Genomic DNA, 21048 nt, shown 5'->3' on the forward strand with positions numbered 1-21048 from the left:
TTATTATTTTTTATCATTATTTAAAATTTTAAATTAATTTATTTTAATCGTTTTGAGGCTTACGCCTCGATCCGCCTCGAGGCTTACGCCTCGCCTCGCTTAGAAAAAACGCCTCGATTCCCGATTTCGCCTTTTAAAACCTTGATATCAACAGGCCATATTCTAATCTAATGATATCCCAATTTTAGATCAATTTTGAAGAACATCATCACTCTATATAACTCATCGAACAACTCATCAATGACAGGTATAAAAAACTTATCCAATAATGTTTCCTTATTCCAAAGCCCGATAATCTATACAAAATCTCCAACTACCATCATTCTTTTCCATCAATAACACTGGACTGAAGAAGGGAGTAACACTGGGATGAATGATCTAGGCCTCCAACATCTTCTTGACCAGTCTCTCAATTTCATCTTTTTGAACCTGTGGGTATCGATAGGGTTGAACACTAATCGGGGATACCCCCTCCTTCAGGATGATGGCATGCTTATGCGCCCTTGGGGGAGGTAGGCCTTGAGGCAGCTGGAACACATCATGAAATTATTGCTGGAGTGGCTGGACTATCTTTGAAATCTCCTCCTTTTTCTTCATACTTCCTCCTCCCTCGAGGCTTTGGTGCTCCACCAAGAATCCCATCCTTGCTCCCTGAATTGCTCTCATCATGGTCTTCAGAGAAACCCTTGTTTTGGAAAGACTAGGATCCTTCCGGATTCTCACCTTCCTCTCTCTCACCATGAATTCCATAGTCAATGCTTTCCGTCCACCTGGATTTCCCCCAATGTCTATAACCACTTGATGCCCAAAATTATATTTGTGCTCCCAAACTCCAAGGGAAGAAAGTCCTTCACTTGGATCTCCTACAGTGTCACCATCAACTCTATGCAGATGCCTCTAATCTTCTCAATCTTCCTCATTCTCATCATTACCTCAAAACAGCTCGCGTCGATTAACTTCAAACCCAATCGGTCCACCACCTGGTCGGAGATGATGTTGTGGGTTGCTCCACTGTCCACTAGAATTATCCCTGATTCTCCTTTTATCTATCCCCTCACCTTCATGTTGTGATTTGAGGTGAACCCCATAATTGAGTTTAGGAAGACCTTCGTCACACATAGGTGCAAATGCTCCTCCTTAACCACCTCCTCCTTAAGAGTATCCTCCTCATCACAGACTGTAAGAACCTACAACGAACGATCCTTGCAACAGTGGCCTGGTGCACATTTCTCATTACAACGAAAGCACCATCCCCTATACCGCTTCTCTTGAACTTCTGCCTCGATCAACTGCTTGAAATTTCCCCCTGGTTGTGCTCCCAATCTCGTATCCTTGGTTCTTCTTGCTGAATGGGCTTTGGTTATATCTTTGGTGCGAAAAAAATTAGTCATCGTCTGGTCTGAAGCTCCCAAATTGTTTCTCCCGTTGCTTCTCTCAAGTAAGTTTTTGTCCTCCACTAACTGAGCTAGCTTCATAGCCTCCCCAAACCCTCGTGGCCTCAATAACTGGACAACAATCCTGATATCTGTCTTGAGCCCATTCATGAAATTCCCCTCCAACATTGTCTCAGAAAACCTCTTTAATTAGCTTGAAAGGTACTCAAACTTCTCTCGATAATCTATCACTGTCCCTTCCTGAACAAGAGCTAAGATGTACTCGTAGAAGTCTCCTTCCCTACTAGTTCTAAAACATTCTAATAAACTATCTTTGAACTCCCTCCACGATGGAATTTTGTTCTCTCATGTCTCTCCATTGATACCAAGACAAGGCCTTCCCCTCCAAGTATAAAGTCGTCGTTGTGAGTTTCTCTTCCTCCGGCAACCTATTCACTACAAAGTATGTCTCCACCCTATAAATTCACCCATGAGCATACCCCCCTTTAAAAAACAAGCATCTTCAGTTTTCTCACTTTCGGATTCCCTCCGATCCAACTTCTTCTTCCACCTCCGGCTCCTCCTATATAGCGATTGTTGTGATCTCTCCATTGTTCTCTCCCACCCCTCCTTTCATAGATATCATCTTTCTTAAAATCAGCCATCCTTGTTTCTTCCTCCTAATTTCTCCTTATGCTATATCCTTCACCCATTACCCTCTTGGTTATCAGTTCAAGAGGTGACATCTTTTCTCTATCGCCCAAGATTTTTACATCTCGATTATCCCTCATTGTGCCGATGTTGGAGTTTCCCCCATTTCCATGGCCACTCATTGGTTCCCTTGCCTATGATGTTGTCGTTTGAGTATGAAGCTCTAATATTTTTTTTATCATGTCCTCTAGGTTAAAAAACCTTCCTTGGATGAAATCATTTCCTTAACTTCAGATTTGAATTGATCTTCTTATTCTAGTTTCTCTTCCAAAGCATCCACTTTCTTCGGCGCCATAGGTCCCGAATCTTGCTCTGATACCAATTCGATAGGACTTGATGATCAAAACAACACACAACAATATAAAAAAAATAACTTACTCTAAATAGATCCATAAATAATATAAAGAGAGCTATTTTTACTAATTTTGAAGTAAAGCAAGACAAGATACAAGTTGATTCACTATCCGAGAAGTGAATCGTCCTCCCATAATTCTTAACAGCTACTAGGAATCCAAACATCTCGCAAAAAATATTGTAGAAATTTAAAACATAACATAAAACCCAACCCTCCATAATCTCTCCCCTTAAATAGCTCAAATCCTCTAATAAATGCTTATTACATCTTTCCCAAAGAGTTTCCCCATTTCCTAAATATTTCCTCCCAAAGGCTCTTCTCCTATAGGTGATAAAGGAGGTCTTGGGCCCCACCTGGGCAGTTGGACTGCTTTTGCTAGCTGCATCAATCTGCCCATAACGTGGGAACCCTTGCCTATTTAACACAATACCTGGGCGCTGGTGCAGCAGCCCTTGCTCACTTGTCGTTATATTCAGGTCATACAATGCGTGGCTTTCGGGAATAAAATATATCATAACACTTTTTATTGAAAGTTTAATGAAAGAATGAAAGATACAATTGTATCTTCAATTGTAAAGGAATATCTGGCTCTCCCTAATCTCTAGTTGCCGATTAGAGCCCAAACACCCTAAGAATAATTTAAATTCAGCAAACAATACATAAACCTAAACCTAGAAAAATCACCTACTTTAAGCAAATAATAAACAACAAATACCCAAACAACTCTCCCCCTAATCCCTCCCAAATTTGCCCTATTTCTTTAATTTTTTTTCTCTAAAATCAGCTCTCAAATCAGTCCCCAAATTTGTCCTCTTCAATTAGGAAACATTTCCCTCCAAATTAGCTGTCAAATCTACCTTCTTTAATTAGAAAATATTTTATAATTAATCCCCTCCAAATCAACCCCCAAATCATCCCCCCTCTCCCGCGGCTCTCGTTCCCACTGTATTAATACTTCCCCCCAAAAAATGCACCTTATACTCATGGTAGAAGGATAGAAAATGACTAAGGAACACCTTGTTTCTAAAGGGCATCCACCTGGCCAACCCGAATCTTGGGCCTCCTCCAGGCTCTACAACTCCTCCAAGTAGCCCAGCTTTGCTCCTTGCATTGCCTTGATCATGATTTTGAGTGAAACCATACTTTTGGACAGGTTAGGATCCCTTCTAATAACCACTTTCCTCCCTTTAAGCTTTAACGCCATCATTAGCGTCAGTTAATCAATCTTGGTCTTTTCCAACTTCTGCAACTATTTCATTCTCAAGATGACAAGTGCTCCCTAGCTCCGATGGGAGAAAATCATCCCTCACCTGAACTTCCTGTTTGCTTAGAACTACCCCTTACACACTCTGTTTGATTCCGTCTTCTCAGTATCCATTATCACTCCATAACATCTTGTGTCCACCAGTTTCACCCCCAATTAGTCTACGACTTGGTTGGAGATGAAGTTGTGGGTAATCCCACTGTCTGCCAACACCACTACTTTCTTGTCTGTTATGTCTCTTCTCACTTTTATGGTGTGATTCAGAGGTTGGGTTATCCGCCTGGGCAGCTGTGCTGTCAGCCTAGGTTAATGAGCCGCTCTCCTTGGGTGAGGGAACCACCACCGTATCAGGTACGTACAAGCCTTATCTTTATTTTGTGTGTGATATGTGAGATCTATGATATGAAAAGGTGAAGGCCTTATCTTTATTTTGTGTGTGATATGTGAGATCTATGATATAAAAAGGTGAAAAGTATCAGATATTGACATGAAGGAAAAATAGAATGGGGACTTTAACATATATATGGTAGTGTATGCTTTTTTATACAAAGATAAATAAAAACAACACTCCCTATCTTGCTTAACTCACTTTCTCGATCTATCATAATTTTTAAAATTTTCATTAATCTTTGTCTGCCCCATTTTATAACTATGAATCATACTTATTAGATGAAAATTTTTATTAGCCATTATAACATGCGTGACCAAGTGAAGCTTCAAATCATATTACCCCATTGATGGGGACATCAGATCATAGAAAGTATATCAGAGATGTGGCCGATGATCTACGGTCATGATCTCGCCGATCTATTTTTGATTCATCTCGCCGATCTATTTTTGATTCATCATATGTATTCATTTTATTTGTTTGCATTATGTATTTGTTGTATTTGCATTTTCCGTTTTACCCTTACTTAAGGGTCTGGTCATATGTAAGCCGTAGAGTCAAAGTCGTCTTTTAGTTTTCTTTCATTGTATAAGGCTATTTATAAGCGCCTTATGTTTCCTTTCAAGGAATGAAGAATTATAATGAAAATTTCTGCAACTTTGTGTTTTTGTGAGAGCTTGAGAGCTTTGGAGAGAAAACCCTAGGAGAGGGAAACGAATTAACCAAGCGTATGGATTCGTGGTTATTTTCTTCCTTATCTTTTCTTCTCTTCCTCCCTCCCTAGCAACCACCAGCCAGCAATCAAGCCCCCAACCACCGGCTATAGCACCACCCTTCCCCTTATCCTAGCCTCTGGCCTTAGCATCCGCCCCCAACCACCAGCTATAGCACCACCCTTCCCCTTATCCTAGCCTCCGGCCTTAGCATCCGCCCCCACCTAGCCTCCTAACCCTTTTCCCAAGCCCCTATTCACCGGCCACCCTAAAACCCCCACCAAACTGCCACCTCCTCCATCAAGCTGCCACATCCCTTACCCTCTCATCCTAGTTTCCTTCTTTCCTATTTTGGATTTGTTTTATTTTGGAAAACTTTTGAATTTAAATTCAAATGAATTTAAATTTCCATTCATTTCCTACATTAGTTATCTTATTTTATGAAAGTATTCAAATCAAACCTATCTCAAATTTAAATAGGATTTGATTTAAGTCTTCCTTAATTTAAGATTCCCCACTTGGCAAGCCTTAAATCACCTCCTATAGCCTTAATCCCCTCTTAATGCTGCTGGCCCCCTATTCCCTTTTCTTCCTCTCTCCACAATAAATTCCCTCCCATAGATTCCTCAATTAAGCCCCTCATTAAGGAAGGTCTTTCCTCTCTAGTTCTTAATTAAAATTCAAATTCAAATCCCTATTTCCCTCCCAAGTAAATCTGAAACTAAAGCTTCAGATTTTAACCTAATTCCCCTACCCTCTCCCTTAGCCGCCTCCTTCCCTCCTTCCTTTCCCAATTGTCTTCCTCTCTTGGAAGCTAGTTCCACTCAATTCTATTCACCAAAGTAATTTTTTTTTTTTAATCCTGAAATTAATTTCAGATTTCACCAAACTACCTCTTCTCTACCACAAGCCCTCCACAACGAATCCTCATGTCCAATTCTCATCCTCCCTCACATGGTGGATCCTGAACTCGACTCTGGCTTTGTCTACAACGAATTAGGCTTTGTCGACATCCTCCGATCACCCTTCTTCGACGTCAATCTGGAGGAAGATAATTCTGTCGAGGAATACTTAGAGCGTATCATATTCACTCTTTTGGAAGCCATCGAAGAACAACTTTCCACCGTTCAGTGGCAAATCACCGCCACACAAGACAAGGGTGAACTCTTTCTTGCTCATCAATTTCCTTCCTATTCTCTTTTGATTGTGATTGTGTATCAAGCATAAGGAATCTTGAAAAGCTTTCCACCAAAGCTTTATAAACATAGGGAATGAGTGATGGACTTTTATGCATCTAAACTCGTTATTAATCTAGAGATGTTATTGGAAATCCTCTATATTTGCTTATGTTGAATTTTATAATTGTTTTGTGATTCTAAGTATTATTGTGTGACTTGGCCTAACCTAAGGCACCCCTTTCTTGTTTTCCATTTTTGTTAAGTGGCCAACATTTTATTTTTTTATTGCTCTTACTTGAAAGCGTGCAAATTCTTATCCATTATTTAAAGCATTCATAGTCCTACATCACCCATACTATGATATAAAATGGGAGGAACAAACGATTGAAAATTATTTTTCTAAATATTAAAGAGAGATGAATTGTTAATTTAAAATTTGCAACTTCTTTAGGTTTAGTGGTGCTTTTGCTAATCATAACTTGATAACTTTTAGAGGTACTACGGATGGAAAAGTTTTGTTGATGATTGATGAAAGTTCGTTAGGGATGTTACGCCCTTAAGAACTGGCCCAAGGCTAACCAAGAGTGGGGGGTGAATTGGTATTTAAAAAAAAAATTCTTAGGCAAAGCACAACAAAACTTAAACCAAAATTACCACGGAAATCAAAGTGAGGAGTAGAAATAGAGCACATAGATTTGTAGTAGTTCGGTCAACTCGACCTACATCCACTCCTCGGAGGGCGCCTCCGAGTATTGCACTACAAAAGTGACTCTCATTTTGCTGCCACAGCAAGGCGAAGAAGCCTTTACAAAACCTCCTTTTTGCCAACCCCGGCAAGGCAGAGAACCCAACTCCTTTTGCTTCCTCCTGAAGCAGGCAGAGAACCTCGATCGATTGCTGAAGCTTACCTCTCCCAATCCTTCCAAGGACAAGAGACTCTAGTGGAAGAAAAAGTGGAACAATGCTTGGACAACCCTTGTGAATCCCCCTCACAAGCTCCCCCTCACAAAATCCTCTCTCTCTCCTTTAGGCTCTCTCAGGTCAAGAAATTAGCAAAATATCCTTTTTGCATGAGAAAATTCGGGTCCTTTAAATAGAATTTCAAGAACTGACATTATCGTCCAGGACGATAGGAATATCGTCCTGGCCGATCAGTACAAAATAAGCTCAATCAGCCGGGACGATTTTGGACGATCAGAAGAAAATTGGTTATATCGTCCAGGCCGATTAGTTCAAATTCGAGTACAATCGTCCTGAACATCGCCCGGAATAGATGCTGGCCGATGTTAATCGTCCAGGACATCATCCCGGCTGATACTGCTATCGGCCCGTCCGATGTGATCGTATCAATCAGCTTTAATTGCTTTCTATAATTGCCAGATTAATTTAGGCATAATTGTGCTGCATCGTCTAGGCCGATATGAAGATCGTCCTGACTGATATTTTAAAATAAAGAATACCTAAATTGATCATGGCGGCTGATTCTTTCTGATTTGAGCCTATCGTCCTGGCCAATACAAGTATCGTCTAGGACAATTTGCTTAATGATGGTCCCCCCACCCAAATTGTAAAGTTTTTAAATGTTTAGGTCAAATATATTCTTTCCGTTGCAATATATATATATATATATATATATAAAGAATAAGCTATTTTATCAATTCATTTAATAGACAAAATCACTTCTCAACGGTGTAAAAATTTAGTATTTGTGCATACTAATCTTTAGTTTTTATCTTAGAGAAACTTAGATTATGCTCAATGAGAGATTAATTTTATAAGGTATTGGTGGGGATAAACAAACTATAATGTACATAATTGGAGTACTTGAAGTTGCTAATCTCTCTCTTAATGAGCATCTTCAAAAACTTTTTTTTTATTATATGAACGTCAAAGTGTCATTGAAATGGGCATGAGTGCTAATGCTAATGATGATAATAATGTGAATGGTGTAAACTCTAATTAATTTGAAAAGGGCGTTGGTATTCAATTTTTGAGATTTTTAAAAAGTTTGTAAGCAACTATAATGCACAGAGATCGACACGACGATACATATACGACATGGGCATGGGACACGTCGATTATCAAAAATATAGGACACGAATACGGATTGGACTTGAATATGGGTTGAACACAATATTATAATTTTTATATTTTAAAAATAATATATAAAAATTCAGTATAATATTAAAAATGATTTAGAAATAATAAGCCATCTAATTAGTATTTTTGCTTAAAATGATTAATATTAGGATGTCGAGAGTCGGACGTTAATGTCGTGTATCATACATCGAGAGATGAGACAACATTGCTGTTGAGAGTCGGGCGTCAATTTTAGGTAGTAAATATTATGCGTGGATGTCAAGAGGGAGTTTATCGTCGATGTTGAGAGGATGTTGGTCATTGATGTTAAGACGACGTCGAAAATAGATGAGCTGTCAAGTTGTGGGTGTAGAAATTGCTAGTGTGAGCATCAATGTCAATCCAATATCAGATTTTGATGTTGAGATGATTTTAAAATGTCGATGTTGTAACAATGTCAGACTTTGATGTTGAGATGACATTAGACATTGTTGTGAAACGAAAGTGGTGTCCGCCAATGAGAATTGAAAATGAGAATTTTCGATGAATGGAGTATTGAGCGAGAACGATTGATTTGGTGTTATGAATAAGAAATAAGAAATTTAGTTTTTTATATTTTAAATAAATACAAATTTTAAATACTAGAAATTATATTTAGAAAATTTTCATAAAATATTTAAGACACGCGTGTCCAATTTATATTTAATATATTTTTTATTCAGACATGTTTTCGACGTGTTCGCATGTGTTGGATGTGTGTCGGATGTGTGTCATGTCAGACATGTTAGATTGATTAGCCGGTCTACTGGCCCAGGAAAAAATAGAGGTGGAAGTCTCTGCCTTCTATACAGGACGATCAAGCCGCCCAGCTCACAAGAATTGATTAGGAAGATTTTAGGAGAAGTTTAGGAGGGAAATTTGAATGTAGAGTGTTTAGAGATTTTCTTTTGAATTGTATGCATTAAATAGTTTGCTTTCCTAGGGTTAGGGCATCTTGAAGTTGGTTGAAATTTGAGCTCTATTAGTTTCTTTGGACTAGTGGCGTCTAGTGATTTGGGAGAGATAAATTCTCCTCTCGAATATAAGATTATTGCAATAAAAATTATTGTTTTTTTGGTTTTCGTTGAGTTTTGAAGAGTTTTTCTTGCTGTTTTTCCGAAATTGATAGGAATTACTATAAATATTCAAGTATTTGCTATCAAATTGGTATCACAGCAGATTTTGGGACTGTTTTGGGGTTTTTTTTAGTGAAAATCAGCTGCTTTTTTTAGTCGGAAGAGGGGCTATTTGCTGTTTTCAAGTGTCGAATTCCATATTTTTGAGTCTACAAAAATTCGGGTATTGATATGGCCAAGAAAGTGAATACGTTGGAGAAACGCCTAAAGGTGGAGGAGATCGGACAAATGAAATATGAAATTTCAGATCTACATACTCAAGTTTCAGATTTAAAAAAAAGACGTTTCAGTCATCCACGAGAAGATGGATGAGAACGTTTCCAGCCCGGGGAGATGTGAAAAAAGTGCTCAAGGGCCAAACCAAAATATTGCCGTCGGAGGGGAGGGAAGACGCCGATAACCAGGGAGATGGGAAAAATCCTAAGCCAATCAGACAAGGGGGAGATCAAGAGGTGGAGACTCGAAAGGGAGAAGAGAGAATACCTCTTTTAGATCCTATTCATAGGGAGGAGCCGGACAGAGGATATGAGAAGCGTGAGGAGGTAGGGCAAGAATAAGATGTGCTAATTTGGAGAAGAGGGGCAAGATTGGAAAGGGAAATGAGTAATTATGACTAAAAGGGTGCTGAATTTGAAAGGGGAGGGGTTTGTTATGATCCAAGGGGTGCTGAATTTGAGAGGAGAAGGTGAGAATTTGATGAAAGGCTGGGGTATGAACGTAGAAGGGATGATTGGACACTTGGGGAGAACCACCCCGTTGGGGAAGGAAAAATTATGAAGAGATCAAAGGGAATGAAGGCGATTTGAGGGTGAGAAAAATAAAGATGTCTATCTTTGAGGGAGAGGATGCACATGGGTGGATTTATAGGGTGGAAATGTACTTTACTCTCAATAGGTTAATGGAGGAGAAGCTGACGGCAGTCGAGATATGCATGGAAGGGAAAGCTTTAGCATGGTACCAATGGAGGGATACGAGGCGACTGATAAGGACCTAGAGGTAGTTTAAGGACTGCTTGTTAGAACATTTCCAAACTAGCAGGGGAGGAGATTTCTACGAGCAATTTTTCGCCTTGACACAGGATGGTTTAGTGATGGACTATCGGGAGAGATTCAAGTACCTTGTTAGTCGATTGGACCTTCTTCCTGAGACAGTGTTAGAGGAAAATTTCATGAAGGGACTGACGCCAGAAATTCGGGCAACAGTTAGAGTAATGAGACATCGTGATTTGGGAGAGGTTATGGAGCTAGCTCAATTGGAGTAGAGGCACTTGTAGAGAGAGACGGGAGGTAGCAACTCAGGAGGTCCAAATAGAAGGACCTCCACTTTTCTTGCACCCAAGGAGCCGACATTGGATACTATTCTGGAGACTTCGATGAAGGCTGTAGGAGTAAGACTGAAGGACAACTTCAAAAAGCTTTCACTTACAGAAACAAAATTACAGGTGAAAAGGATGAAGGGGCTCTATTTCAGATGTGGCGAGAGGTATACGCTGGGGCACATGTGTAAGTATCGAACCTTTAGGTTCTTATCGTTTATGATGAAGAAGGAATGGAGAAGAGGACAAGGTGTGTCTTTGTAAGGGGAGTATTGTTAGACTAGTCTATTGGACCGTTTCAGCCGATCCATACGAGATCGACCCAGGCAAATAGAGGCGGAAGTCTCCGCCTCCTATACATGACGATCAAGCTGCCCAGTTCAGAGGAACCGATTAGGAAGATTTTAGGAGAAGTTTAGCAAGGAAATTTGAATGTAGGGATTGTTTAGAGATTTCCTTTTGAATTGTATACATTAAATAATTTGTTTTCCTAGGGTTAGGGCATCTTGAATTTGGCTGAAATTTGATCTCTTAATTTTTTTTTGGGCTCTAGAGGCGTCTAGAGATTTTGGAGAGAGAGATCCTCTCTCGAAAAGTGTTCTACATCGAAAAAAGTTTAATGAATGGTCACGTGATGAAGCATTTTTTTATTATTACTAATGTTTTGTTTTTTAATCATAATATATATATATATATATATATAGAAAATATTAGAAATGATATTTCTTTATTAGATTGAAATGAGAATTTGACTTTTAACATGACATAATGGCGAAAAAGGATTCATATAGCGGACCCCACATAGTGGGACAAAGGCTTGTTGTTGTTGTTGTATATTCATAGTGTGTCATTACTTGTTTTTGTGGTTATGGCTTATCATCATGTTAGTGTTGTGTTGTCAAGAAGCTAGTAAAGCTTTTGGGGCACTCATGCGAGATGGACAATGAAGAAGTAGTTCTCCTAAAAACTATTTTTTTGATAAACATTGAAAAATAAAATTCAGTAGAGCTAAAAAAATTATAAAAAAAAATCAAATGATTAAAAAATAAATAGTTTTCAACTATAGGACCTTAAGTTAATTTCTCCTAAAAAGAAAAAAAAATTGTTCTAAGGTCTTAGAGTTTAACTATATATTTGTCTAGTCCTAACATTTTCAAATAATACTTATTAGTCATTTTCAAAGAAGAAATTTATTTATTTTGCTCTACATTTAGTCTCTTTTACTTTCCTTCAATCTAGTCATTTTTTGTTAACATATCGATGCCTTTAAACCAGATTTGATAATTACCAGTTGTCTTTTAAATTTCTTCAATCGAGTTATTGTCTAATATCATTTGGCTATTGAAAAATTACATTTGGTTATTATTAGACATTTAATAATAAATATGTATAAAGAAGAAATAATCAAATACCTTCAAGCAATAACCAGATTCGGATTGTACCTACTAGAGCATTAATTGACATTTGTTCCAGTGTAAAGGCCTCTTATGGTGCTTTGACATTCAACTATTCCCCATGATTTCCACGAAACATCTATAGATTCAGCCCTGACCTCCCTTTTCCAGTAGTCATTATATTCTATGTATAACCTTCTTTATTTTTTCTGCTTGAAATCAACAGACACATTTGTGTTTTGGGTTATGCTAGGATTTTTCTTATGTTTAAGATGCATAAGCAGATATCAAATGTAACCATCAAGTTTCATTCGACTGTGACAAATAACCTGTATTTCTTTCTATTTCTGATACAAATAAATGTATATTTGTAGTTTAATGAGTTATGTTAGTTAGTAGATTATTAGGTATTATCTGTTCTCAACCCCACAACACAACACACACACACACACCCAATGACTATTTGCACTTGTAGGTATCCTCAAATTTCCAAGCTCTTCCCCTTAAATCGATCATTGCAGTTTTAGACATCCTTAAGTTGCCTATCTATCATTTACCTTGTTGTTTTTTTAGTTTTTTACGTATCAGTTCCATTAGATGTTTCTCTAGGTTCCATGTTGGTAGAATGATATTGTTTATATTGGTTCTGGAATCAAACGATATGAATGTAGGTTAGCCTGAAAAAAGTTGGCACAAGAGAGAGAGAGAGAGAGAGAGAGAGAGAGAGAGAGAGAGAGAGAGAGAGAGAGAGAGATTGTTATTTGGAGCTGTTTTCTTACTGGTCTCTGGGCCTCCAATTCAGATATTTATTATTTTCCACTGATCATCTATAGTTGGAAGAAAACCATACTTTCCTCACCTAGGAAATGAACGCCACACTCTGCTCCTGTATAGCACTAGGGATGCAACCAAGTCAAGCTGGCTCGGGCATGACTCATTAATGATTTCAACGAGTCGAGCTTATCGAGCTCGTGAGTCGAACTCAAACACAATTTCAAGCTTGACAGCTTAACGAGCCCGAGTTCGAACACCCAACTGCTCGGCTTGCGAGCTCGTTGAGCAGCTCGTGTAATAGCGGCGGGAAAAATGAAAACGACGGGCGGGAAGATGAAAACGACGCAGGAGGTCAGAAGCGAATGCGGGGAAAATTATACCGCGGGAAAATGAAAGCCTTGGCTCATTGGGATGATGCAGGCGAAGACGTGAACAACGCTCAGGTCGACGACACAGGCGCTCAGGCGGATGATGCAGGAGCTCAGGCGGACGACACAGACGAAAAATGCAGAAGCTGACGCGAGGCTCGTTAACAGGCTCGAAGTGCGGCTCGATGAGCTCCTTTTCCCTTGCCCGACTCGAGCTCAACTTTTGAGCTCGACTCAAGTTCGAGCTCCGTATTTGACAGTCGAGCTCGGCTCGAACACATCCTGACTCGAACACATCCTGACTCGAACTCGACTCATCTAGTTTGCACCCCTATAGCAGATTGTTATGACTCAATAATTTTCTAAGCCATGCTAGTTATCTTCAATTTTTGCTATGACTCCTTTACAAAAGTTGCCCGAAGCTTTTGCCGTTAAAGTAATTTGGTCTTTTTTTCTGGGGAACATTTATATCAATTAAGGCAAGTTTATACTTACATCACATACGAAAGACTTGAATTTAAAATCTCTTGGTTGGTAATCAAAGCTCCCAACCAACTGGCCAATATTAGCTGCACGTGAATTTGGTCTAAAGTTAAAAAAAAAAAAGATTTGCTTGTTGTATTATCATCCAACCTACTGCTCTCAACTTGTTCCTGAATAGTGTAGGACTCTGCTGTCTTTATTTTCTAACTTTTTAATTTGTGCTGATTCTTGTCATTACCCAGAAATCAACGAGAGGTTCCTGAGCTGAATTTTGTTCACCATTTTTCTCAGAGTTTGTTCTTCCCATGTTATTTATAATCTGTAGTGTAACATTTGAATCATTCCATGCAGGTTCGGTGCAATTTTTGCTAGTCTGATTGAGGTGGTCTCGTGGCTTTGTGTATAGCTCTGCTGGCTCAGGGTTGGTTTCTTTCTGTCTATTCAGTTTTTTTCTTACTCTCCCCTATCTCTGGATTATTGATATATTTCACTCTCAGTTGATTTTGTGCTATCCCTTTGATATTCTTGTAGTTTTCATGTAATTATCTGAGCACTAATCCGAAATCCGATATTCTTCATCAGTTTATTTTTTAATTTAAATTTGTAGAAGTTAGGAGGACTTAGCATAGCATACAATGCCTAAAATTTTCTTAAATATTTAAATTTGGTTATGTCCTTCAATTAATTGTGCAAAGATTTGATTCTGAATCTGAACTGTCTGGATTAGAAGCTAATGTTTTAATCATTCATATCTGTTATATGGTCCCATTTATAGCCTTTTTCTGGGGAAGTTATTTTGTGCAGATACCGAACACAGTTTATCGTCCGGAGACCAACTAGAATGTTTCACGTTAACATTACCGAGCTGGGTACCAAGCCACGATTCCGAGCACTACCGAGCAGGGCGTGATGTGGCGCATTTTAGTTGGTCTCTGGACGGCGTTCGGCGTCCGTATAGAAAGGGTTTGTTTGGTTTGAAGTAAATGAAGGAATAATATTCTAAACGTAGGTGTTTCAAATTTGAAAATCGTTAGATTTGACTAATTTACAATACACGGTATATTTTTGTTGCCGGTGGCCAGCTGCCATTGCTAGCCACCATCGACCGCTTGATCGTGGCCATGGTCACTGCCATCACTATTCGTTATTGCTGTTGCCATCCATTATCGCCAGTTGCCAACTATAAATATCGTTGGGTTTTAGACTGCATTCATTTTATTTCAAATCAAATAAAATAACAATCTTTTTCATTTATTTACCCTCATCTATCAAATGGCCCCTTAATTAGAGTTGATGCAAACTAAAATATGGGGATGTGTTGAGCATCCAGGGATTATTAGAAGTCATTACGTAGCTCATCTTGATCTGTCGGTCGAGTAATTGTGTTATTCAGCATAATATTGGATCTTAATTGTGCTTTTTGTCCTCGTCATATTAATTTTATTAATATTTATGTTTCTGTGGTCATCAATCTGAAAAAAATAATTGTTCATTATGCTATGCTCATTTATGTAGCTGGAAAAACAGCTTGAATGTCAATAAGAATTATAAAGGCAAATCTAATGGTTATTGTCTACTACTTGCTTGAGCTTAGATGCCTACATAAACAGTCACTCCAATGAAAGATAACATTGGAGTGAGTGAGAATTTGGTTCTAAAATGAGCTCATGATTTGAGCTTATGGAGCCATAAGTTTATGTTTGAGCTTATTCTCAAGCTCATATATTAAACAAGCTTGAGCTCAGCTTGGCTTGGCTCGTAAGCTTGTTGAATCAAGATTTTTAAACGAGCTTGAGCAATAAAGTTGAGCTCAAGCTTATAAATTTTTTAACAAGTTGAGCTTGAACTTAATGAATGATCTTGAGTCAGTGATTGTTCATAGAGGTGTCAATTCGGGTCGACAGGTTGGGTTCGGGTCGAACCTGAGCTGACCTGGATCTAAACGGGTCAACCTGAACCTGACCTGGTTTTTCAAATGGGTAGGACATTTCAACTCAAACCCGACTCGTGCGGGTTGCTGGGTTGACCTAACCCGACTCGCGCTGCATAACGCGGAGTCCCGAGCACACTGCAGCGCGAGTGCGGACGGAGTCTGTGGACCGCGCGACGACGTGAGTGCGGATCGTGCGAGTTCGGGGCGCAGGCTGACCGGCTGAGTCGTGCGCATTGCACGACAATGGGAGGATTGGCGGAGTTTGCATGCGAGTGCGGGATCGCGTCACCGCGCGAGCGCAGCAGCTGGAGCCTAGCGACGTCGCGAGTGTGGGCGGAAACCGGGTTGGAGTAGACTTTCGTGTTAGTGTCGGGGTGATTTCGAGTTCTCGGGTCAACCCAAACTCGACCCGTTTTTGAAACGGGTCAAAATTTTGAACATGAACCGGACCCGTTTGCTAAACGGGTCAACCCGAACCCGGATTTTTCCGAGTCGGGTTAGAAATTGACAACCCTAATTGTTCGTGTATTAAACTCAATTTTGATCTTCTTTAATGATATTTTGCATCTCTCATGGCCCTTTAAGGGCTTCTATTGTGCTCGACTTGAGCTCAACAACAACTCGGACTCTCTACATCGGGCCACATTGTCAAAGTTATACTCGATGATGTGAACAATTTACAATTTATTGAATGGTGATGATCGTTATAAAATATGATATTATTATATTTTTGCTGTTTTTAAAGAACTTCTATACTAAAAAGTTACTTTTTTTTAACAACTTAAACGAAAAAGAATTATTGAAGATCGAAAAAAAAAAGATTTTTTATCATGTATATTATATTATTAATACGTAAAAAGAAGAGAGATAAATTGGCTATCGATAAATTTTAAGAATAAACCTATATCAAGAACCCCATCCTACACCATTCTGTGCTAGGCAAACCATATTTTTTTTTTAAATTTTTTTTTATTTTTATTTTACCATATTTCTTTATCTATGACATAGAGGTGGCCGACCCCAATTTGTTTAATTCTTCTCTTCACATACTCCATGAGAAAGATGACTCACTCAATTCAATTGAGTACTGCATATATACTATTATGCAAGTAAGATCAGACAATGAACCGGTAGAAGGGGTGACCGGTCGAACCGAATGATGTAACAAATAAAATTTTATCATTTAAGAAATTTTCTTTTGGTAGTGCTTTTACTTTATATTATTTTTTGAGTTATAATGAAGTAATATCTTACCTAAAGTGATGAAACGTTACGAAATGTTTAGTTGATAAGTTTTAATTTAAAATTAAGCATTTCAAATTTAAAATTAAATTACAAATATGACTTAATATTTTAAATAATTTATTTAATTATTCAAATAATTCAAAATTTTAACAAGATAGTTCAAGAGAATCGTGACCGGCTCAACGATTTGATGGTTGAACCAGTGGTTTAGACTGGTTCTACATAGTTTGATATAAAACCAGTTTTTAAGATGAACCGAACTGACTGGTCAGATTTGATTTTTAAAACCTTGCTATTATGATCTCTGACTTATTCTTTAAATTTAGTGATACATAAATTGATGATACATCAAATGGTCTGTCACCCATGAGAAATATTCAATACATCATAGATTTCATGCCAGCATCTAAGTTACCAACTTACCACATTCAGGCTTACCACATTCAGAATGAACCCAACAAAATATGCTAAACTTAAGAGAAGAAGATAAACTATTAAGGAAAGGCTTTTTAAAAAATACCTTAATGCAGTTCCATCATTACTGATTCCAAAGAAAGAAGATTTATATGGAGTGTACATAGATAGTATGGAAGTTAATAAGACCACTTCTAAGGCTTAGTTTGGGACAGCTTTCTTTCTGCTTCCTAAAGCAACTTCCTAGAACAAAATTAAAATTTTTATACTAAAAAGTTGCTTTAGGAAGCAATAAAAAAGCCGTCCCAAACGAAGCCTAAATATAAGCTTCCAACCCATCATATTGAATGGCATGTTCAATCTTATTACTTGCTCAAATTATTTCTCTATAATTAATTTGAAAACTTTTCAAAAAATTTGAAAAAAAGAAAAGGATTGAATTGCAAAAGTGGATACAAACATATCAATATTAAACTAAGGGATAAATGAAAGTTAGCATTCAAACTCTCATATGACTTTTTATGAATGATTAGTAATGCCTTTTGCTTATTTAATGTCCAATATGATCAGGGGCGGAACCACGTAGCCCCCAGGGGGGCAATTGCCTGCCCCAAAAAAATTTAAAAAATATTTATTACATGGATATTTAGGTAATTTGTTTCCCTCCATCTTTTTGTTTACTCTTTATTATAGGAGTTTTTAGGTAATTGCTCCCCCTAAAAATTAAAATACTGTTATCTTTAGGTAGTTGACCCCTAGCAGAATTAAACAAATTTTGTAGAGGTGTTATTTATAAATTTGCCCCCCCCTAAGAATCAAGATCGGTTCTGCCCCTGAATATGATCCTAAAAGCTTTCAATAATAAATTTTTGGTTGATTATTTTAATAATATTCTCATCTTCATTCCTCATGAGAAAGTACACTTAAATCACATGATATTAATTTGACCAAATTTAGATAAGCCAAGCTTTAAGTCAATCTTAAGAAATGCTTCTTTAGACATATTGAGGTTATATTCCTTAATTTGTGATGCTTGCAAGTAGATTGGCAGTAGATCCTGTAAAAATCAAAGTTATTTCAAATTGGCCAACCTCAAATAATTTCACAAATGTCAAAGTTTCTATGGCTTAGCTACTTTTTTATAGTTTTTTTTAAAGAATTTTAGCATAATTATAGTTCCTATCACAGATCTCCTAGCATAAAAAGAAAGAAAAAAATTTCCATTAAAAAAAAAGCATCTTGTATTAATTCATTTATAGAACTACCAATTTCTAAACCCATACAAAGCATTTTTCTCAATGGAATTGAGAAGCTCTCTTATGCGGCAAATTATTAAGTCCGGTGTTCAGATTCATCCGGAAACCAATCTAGTCGCGCCACATCACCAAAATACACCGGGTTCAAGTGTATTTGGGTGACGTGGTGCGTATGGATTGGATGTCCGGACGTAATAATTCGCTCTCTCATGCCCACCACTTCCATTTCCAATCTACTTAAGAAGTCACAAAATGATACCTTGAATCCACATAGCTCTCCACATCCCACAGGAAGGAGCCAAACGTTACAGCCTCCAAGATCAGCCTCTTCAAGCCAGAAAAGCTGAGCTTAATAAGGTCATCTTTGGATGAATCAATGGCCCCCTGTGGTGTAATGAAGACCTCCGGCCTCCCAAATAATGCCTCCGTATGCTTCTCAGTGATGCTAAAAGCTTCCTTTGATCTCACAGAAGCAAACTTCTGCAGGGTCTCAGAGTCCAGAGACATCACATAAGTCCTCAATCGGCATGGCTTAATCCTATCAGCAAAACCACCATGACTGAAGCTTGCTGAGAGCTCCTCAGGATGGGAGCTACTCACCTGAGCAGAGGGGCTCGAAGCCGGTGCTGCGGCCTCCGTCGATGCTGCCTTAGCCGACTGACCCTCTTCTTCTGAACCCCAAGGAAGAGTTTTCATGTACTTATCAAGCTGAAAACGCTGGTCCACTCTTTTGAGAAAGTAGCCATAGAGTACAGTGGCCGCATAGACTTGCCCAACTTGGAGCCTGCTAATGGAAGCAATGGAGCTCGAATCTTCCAATCGATTTCCCAATATAACAGATAAGTGGTTCCTGATCATCTCAAATGCCTCGGGAGAATGCAAAGTCTGGAACTTCTCTTCCAATGATGGCCAGTGACCAACCTCATCGGGCTCATTTGAGGATTGGGACATTGATGAAACCAAGGAAACTTCTGCGTCTACAAATTTCTTGACGACCAAGGCATATAGGATTTCCCCCAAGGCCTTCATCCTCTCCTTCGCCTTCACCTCGGCAATTCTCCTGATAATTTAAGGGGGAATCTTAATTATCCCAATTTCAGAAGCAAAACAATGCGTAAAGACTATCTTTACCTGTACAAGATGAGCTCGGTCCCGCTAGAGTTGGGTTCTTCCTTGCTCTTCTCAGCCTCCATCTCTGTGAGAAGCTGTTCGAGCTGCTGATCAACTGCGGCCGGAACAAGATGGGGATGGCTGAGGAGGATCTGCGATAAAAACTGCCCCACCGGGGACTCCAATTGCAAGGGAGCGAGCTCAGAAGAAGAATCTAAGGGCCCTAAATGCCCCGAAGAAGAATTTAACGATCCTCTAATCTCCCTCCTCACTTTCCCCTTTTCCATAATTCCAAGCTCCCCTCTTTTCTTATTATCCGAGATCAAACCGAAACGCTGCAAAATAGACGGGATAAAAAAAAATCTCTCAGATCAAATCTCAATTCCAACTAACTTTGTATGAATTGAGAAACCAACCTTCACGCATTCATCACGACGAAGAGATCTGCCGCCGACAGACGACCGGGCAGCGAGAAAGCAGGATCGCGGGCCAAAATCGGTAGCTTTGTAGATGAACTGAAGAGGCTGACAGCGGACGGCGCCTTCCATGGTTAAGGTTAAAGCTCCAGAAGGGCTAGAACTCTGGAGTCAAAACCCTAGCTTTGGATTTCCAAAGAAGGAAGGCTGATGATCTCCGATGGCTCGCTGAGCACGTAAGAGAGCTGAGCACGGAAGTTCAAGAGATCACGCTGGGCCGTCCGTGACTCTGCGTGTATATGTAGCACGCGGGTGGGGGATTTTTAGATTTTCTTTTATTATTAAATTATATCTCTTCACAAAACTTAAAATATTTTAATTCAGAATAATTAAAAAATTGATTAGATATATTATAATTATATTGAATGTAATATTATTATAATGTTTATTTTTTTATTTTTATATTATGAAGATAATTATGGATATTATAGAAATGAGATGATTTTATGAGAGTAATAAAATTAAAATTAATTTGAAATTTTTTAGAAAATAAAATATTAAAATTAATATATATTTTTTAAAATATTGAAATTCGTGGATTAAAAGCTGTGTTTTGATTTATATTTTTGGTTAAGGAAAATAAAAATGTTGAATTATTAATTGCTATTGCAAAATAAAATATATTTAAATATGATACATTTTAATATTTTATCTATCGCCAGAAGAAAGAGAACATAAAAAAGAGATAAATCTAAATTATTAATTAAAATAATTTTTAGAGGGATATCATAAATTTATACTTTTATATATCTATATAATTTTTTATATTTATCTATATATTATTTTAATGTATGAATTGTATCAAAACATATACTTAAAAATACATACTTTATTTTAAATAAATTATTATTAGTAGTATTTTTATGCTATTTTAAATTTAAATATTAGTCAAACAAATATAAAAAATTGGATGTTAGCTATGTAAATAAAAAAATGATAATAATGTATATAAAATTCCTTAATATTTTACGTCATTGAAGAATAACATATAACTACCTATAAATGAATTAGATTTAAAAAAATTAAGTCACAACATAATTTTAG

The 21048-nt window shown here is 38.0% G+C and overlaps 2 protein-coding genes across 4 annotated transcripts in view; one reads left to right on the plus strand and one right to left on the minus strand.

Annotated features, from left to right (window-relative positions):
- The window catches only part of LOC110112460 (callose synthase 12), a 27398-nt gene extending 13234 nt beyond the window's left edge, over positions 1–14164 (plus strand). For all 3 annotated transcript variants that reach the window (XM_020844696.2, XM_020844693.2, XM_028695156.1), the window contains one exon: positions 13922–14164. The gene's annotated coding sequence lies outside the window, so the exon portion shown is untranslated. The remainder of the gene's footprint in view (positions 1–13921) is intronic.
- Positions 14165–18379: 4215 nt separating this feature from the next.
- LOC110112477 (UV-B-induced protein At3g17800, chloroplastic-like) lies at positions 18380–20235 on the minus strand. The gene is made up of 3 exons (XM_020844718.2): positions 19945–20235; positions 19550–19863; positions 18380–19478 (listed from the first exon to the last, which is right to left on the minus strand). Exons 1-3 carry the CDS (start codon positions 20074–20076, stop codon positions 18656–18658), a joined length of 1269 nt encoding a protein of 422 aa, XP_020700377.1. The 5' UTR covers positions 20077–20235; the 3' UTR covers positions 18380–18655.
- Between the last annotated feature and the right edge of the window lie 813 nt (positions 20236–21048).

The sequence above is a fragment of the Dendrobium catenatum genome, unplaced genomic scaffold (assembly GCF_001605985.2).
Source record: "Dendrobium catenatum unplaced genomic scaffold, ASM160598v2 fragScaff_scaffold_621, whole genome shotgun sequence".
Classification (NCBI taxonomy): Eukaryota; Viridiplantae; Streptophyta; class Magnoliopsida; order Asparagales; family Orchidaceae; genus Dendrobium; species Dendrobium catenatum.

What these genes read in the sequence shown, in the direction of transcription:
- LOC110112477 (XM_020844718.2), bottom strand. Translation starts at nt 20,076, where the DNA reads ATGGAAGGCGCCGTCCGCTGTCAGCCTCTTCAGTTCATCTACAAAGCT. An exon ending in GTCGTGATGAATGCGTGAAG is followed by an intron (nt 19,864 to 19,944) that starts GTTGGTTTCTCA and finishes TCTATTTTGCAG; the next exon opens with CGTTTCGGTTTGATCTCGGA. An exon ending in ACCGAGCTCATCTTGTACAG is followed by an intron (nt 19,479 to 19,549) that starts GTAAAGATAGTC and finishes TTAAATTATCAG; the next exon opens with GAGAATTGCCGAGGTGAAGG.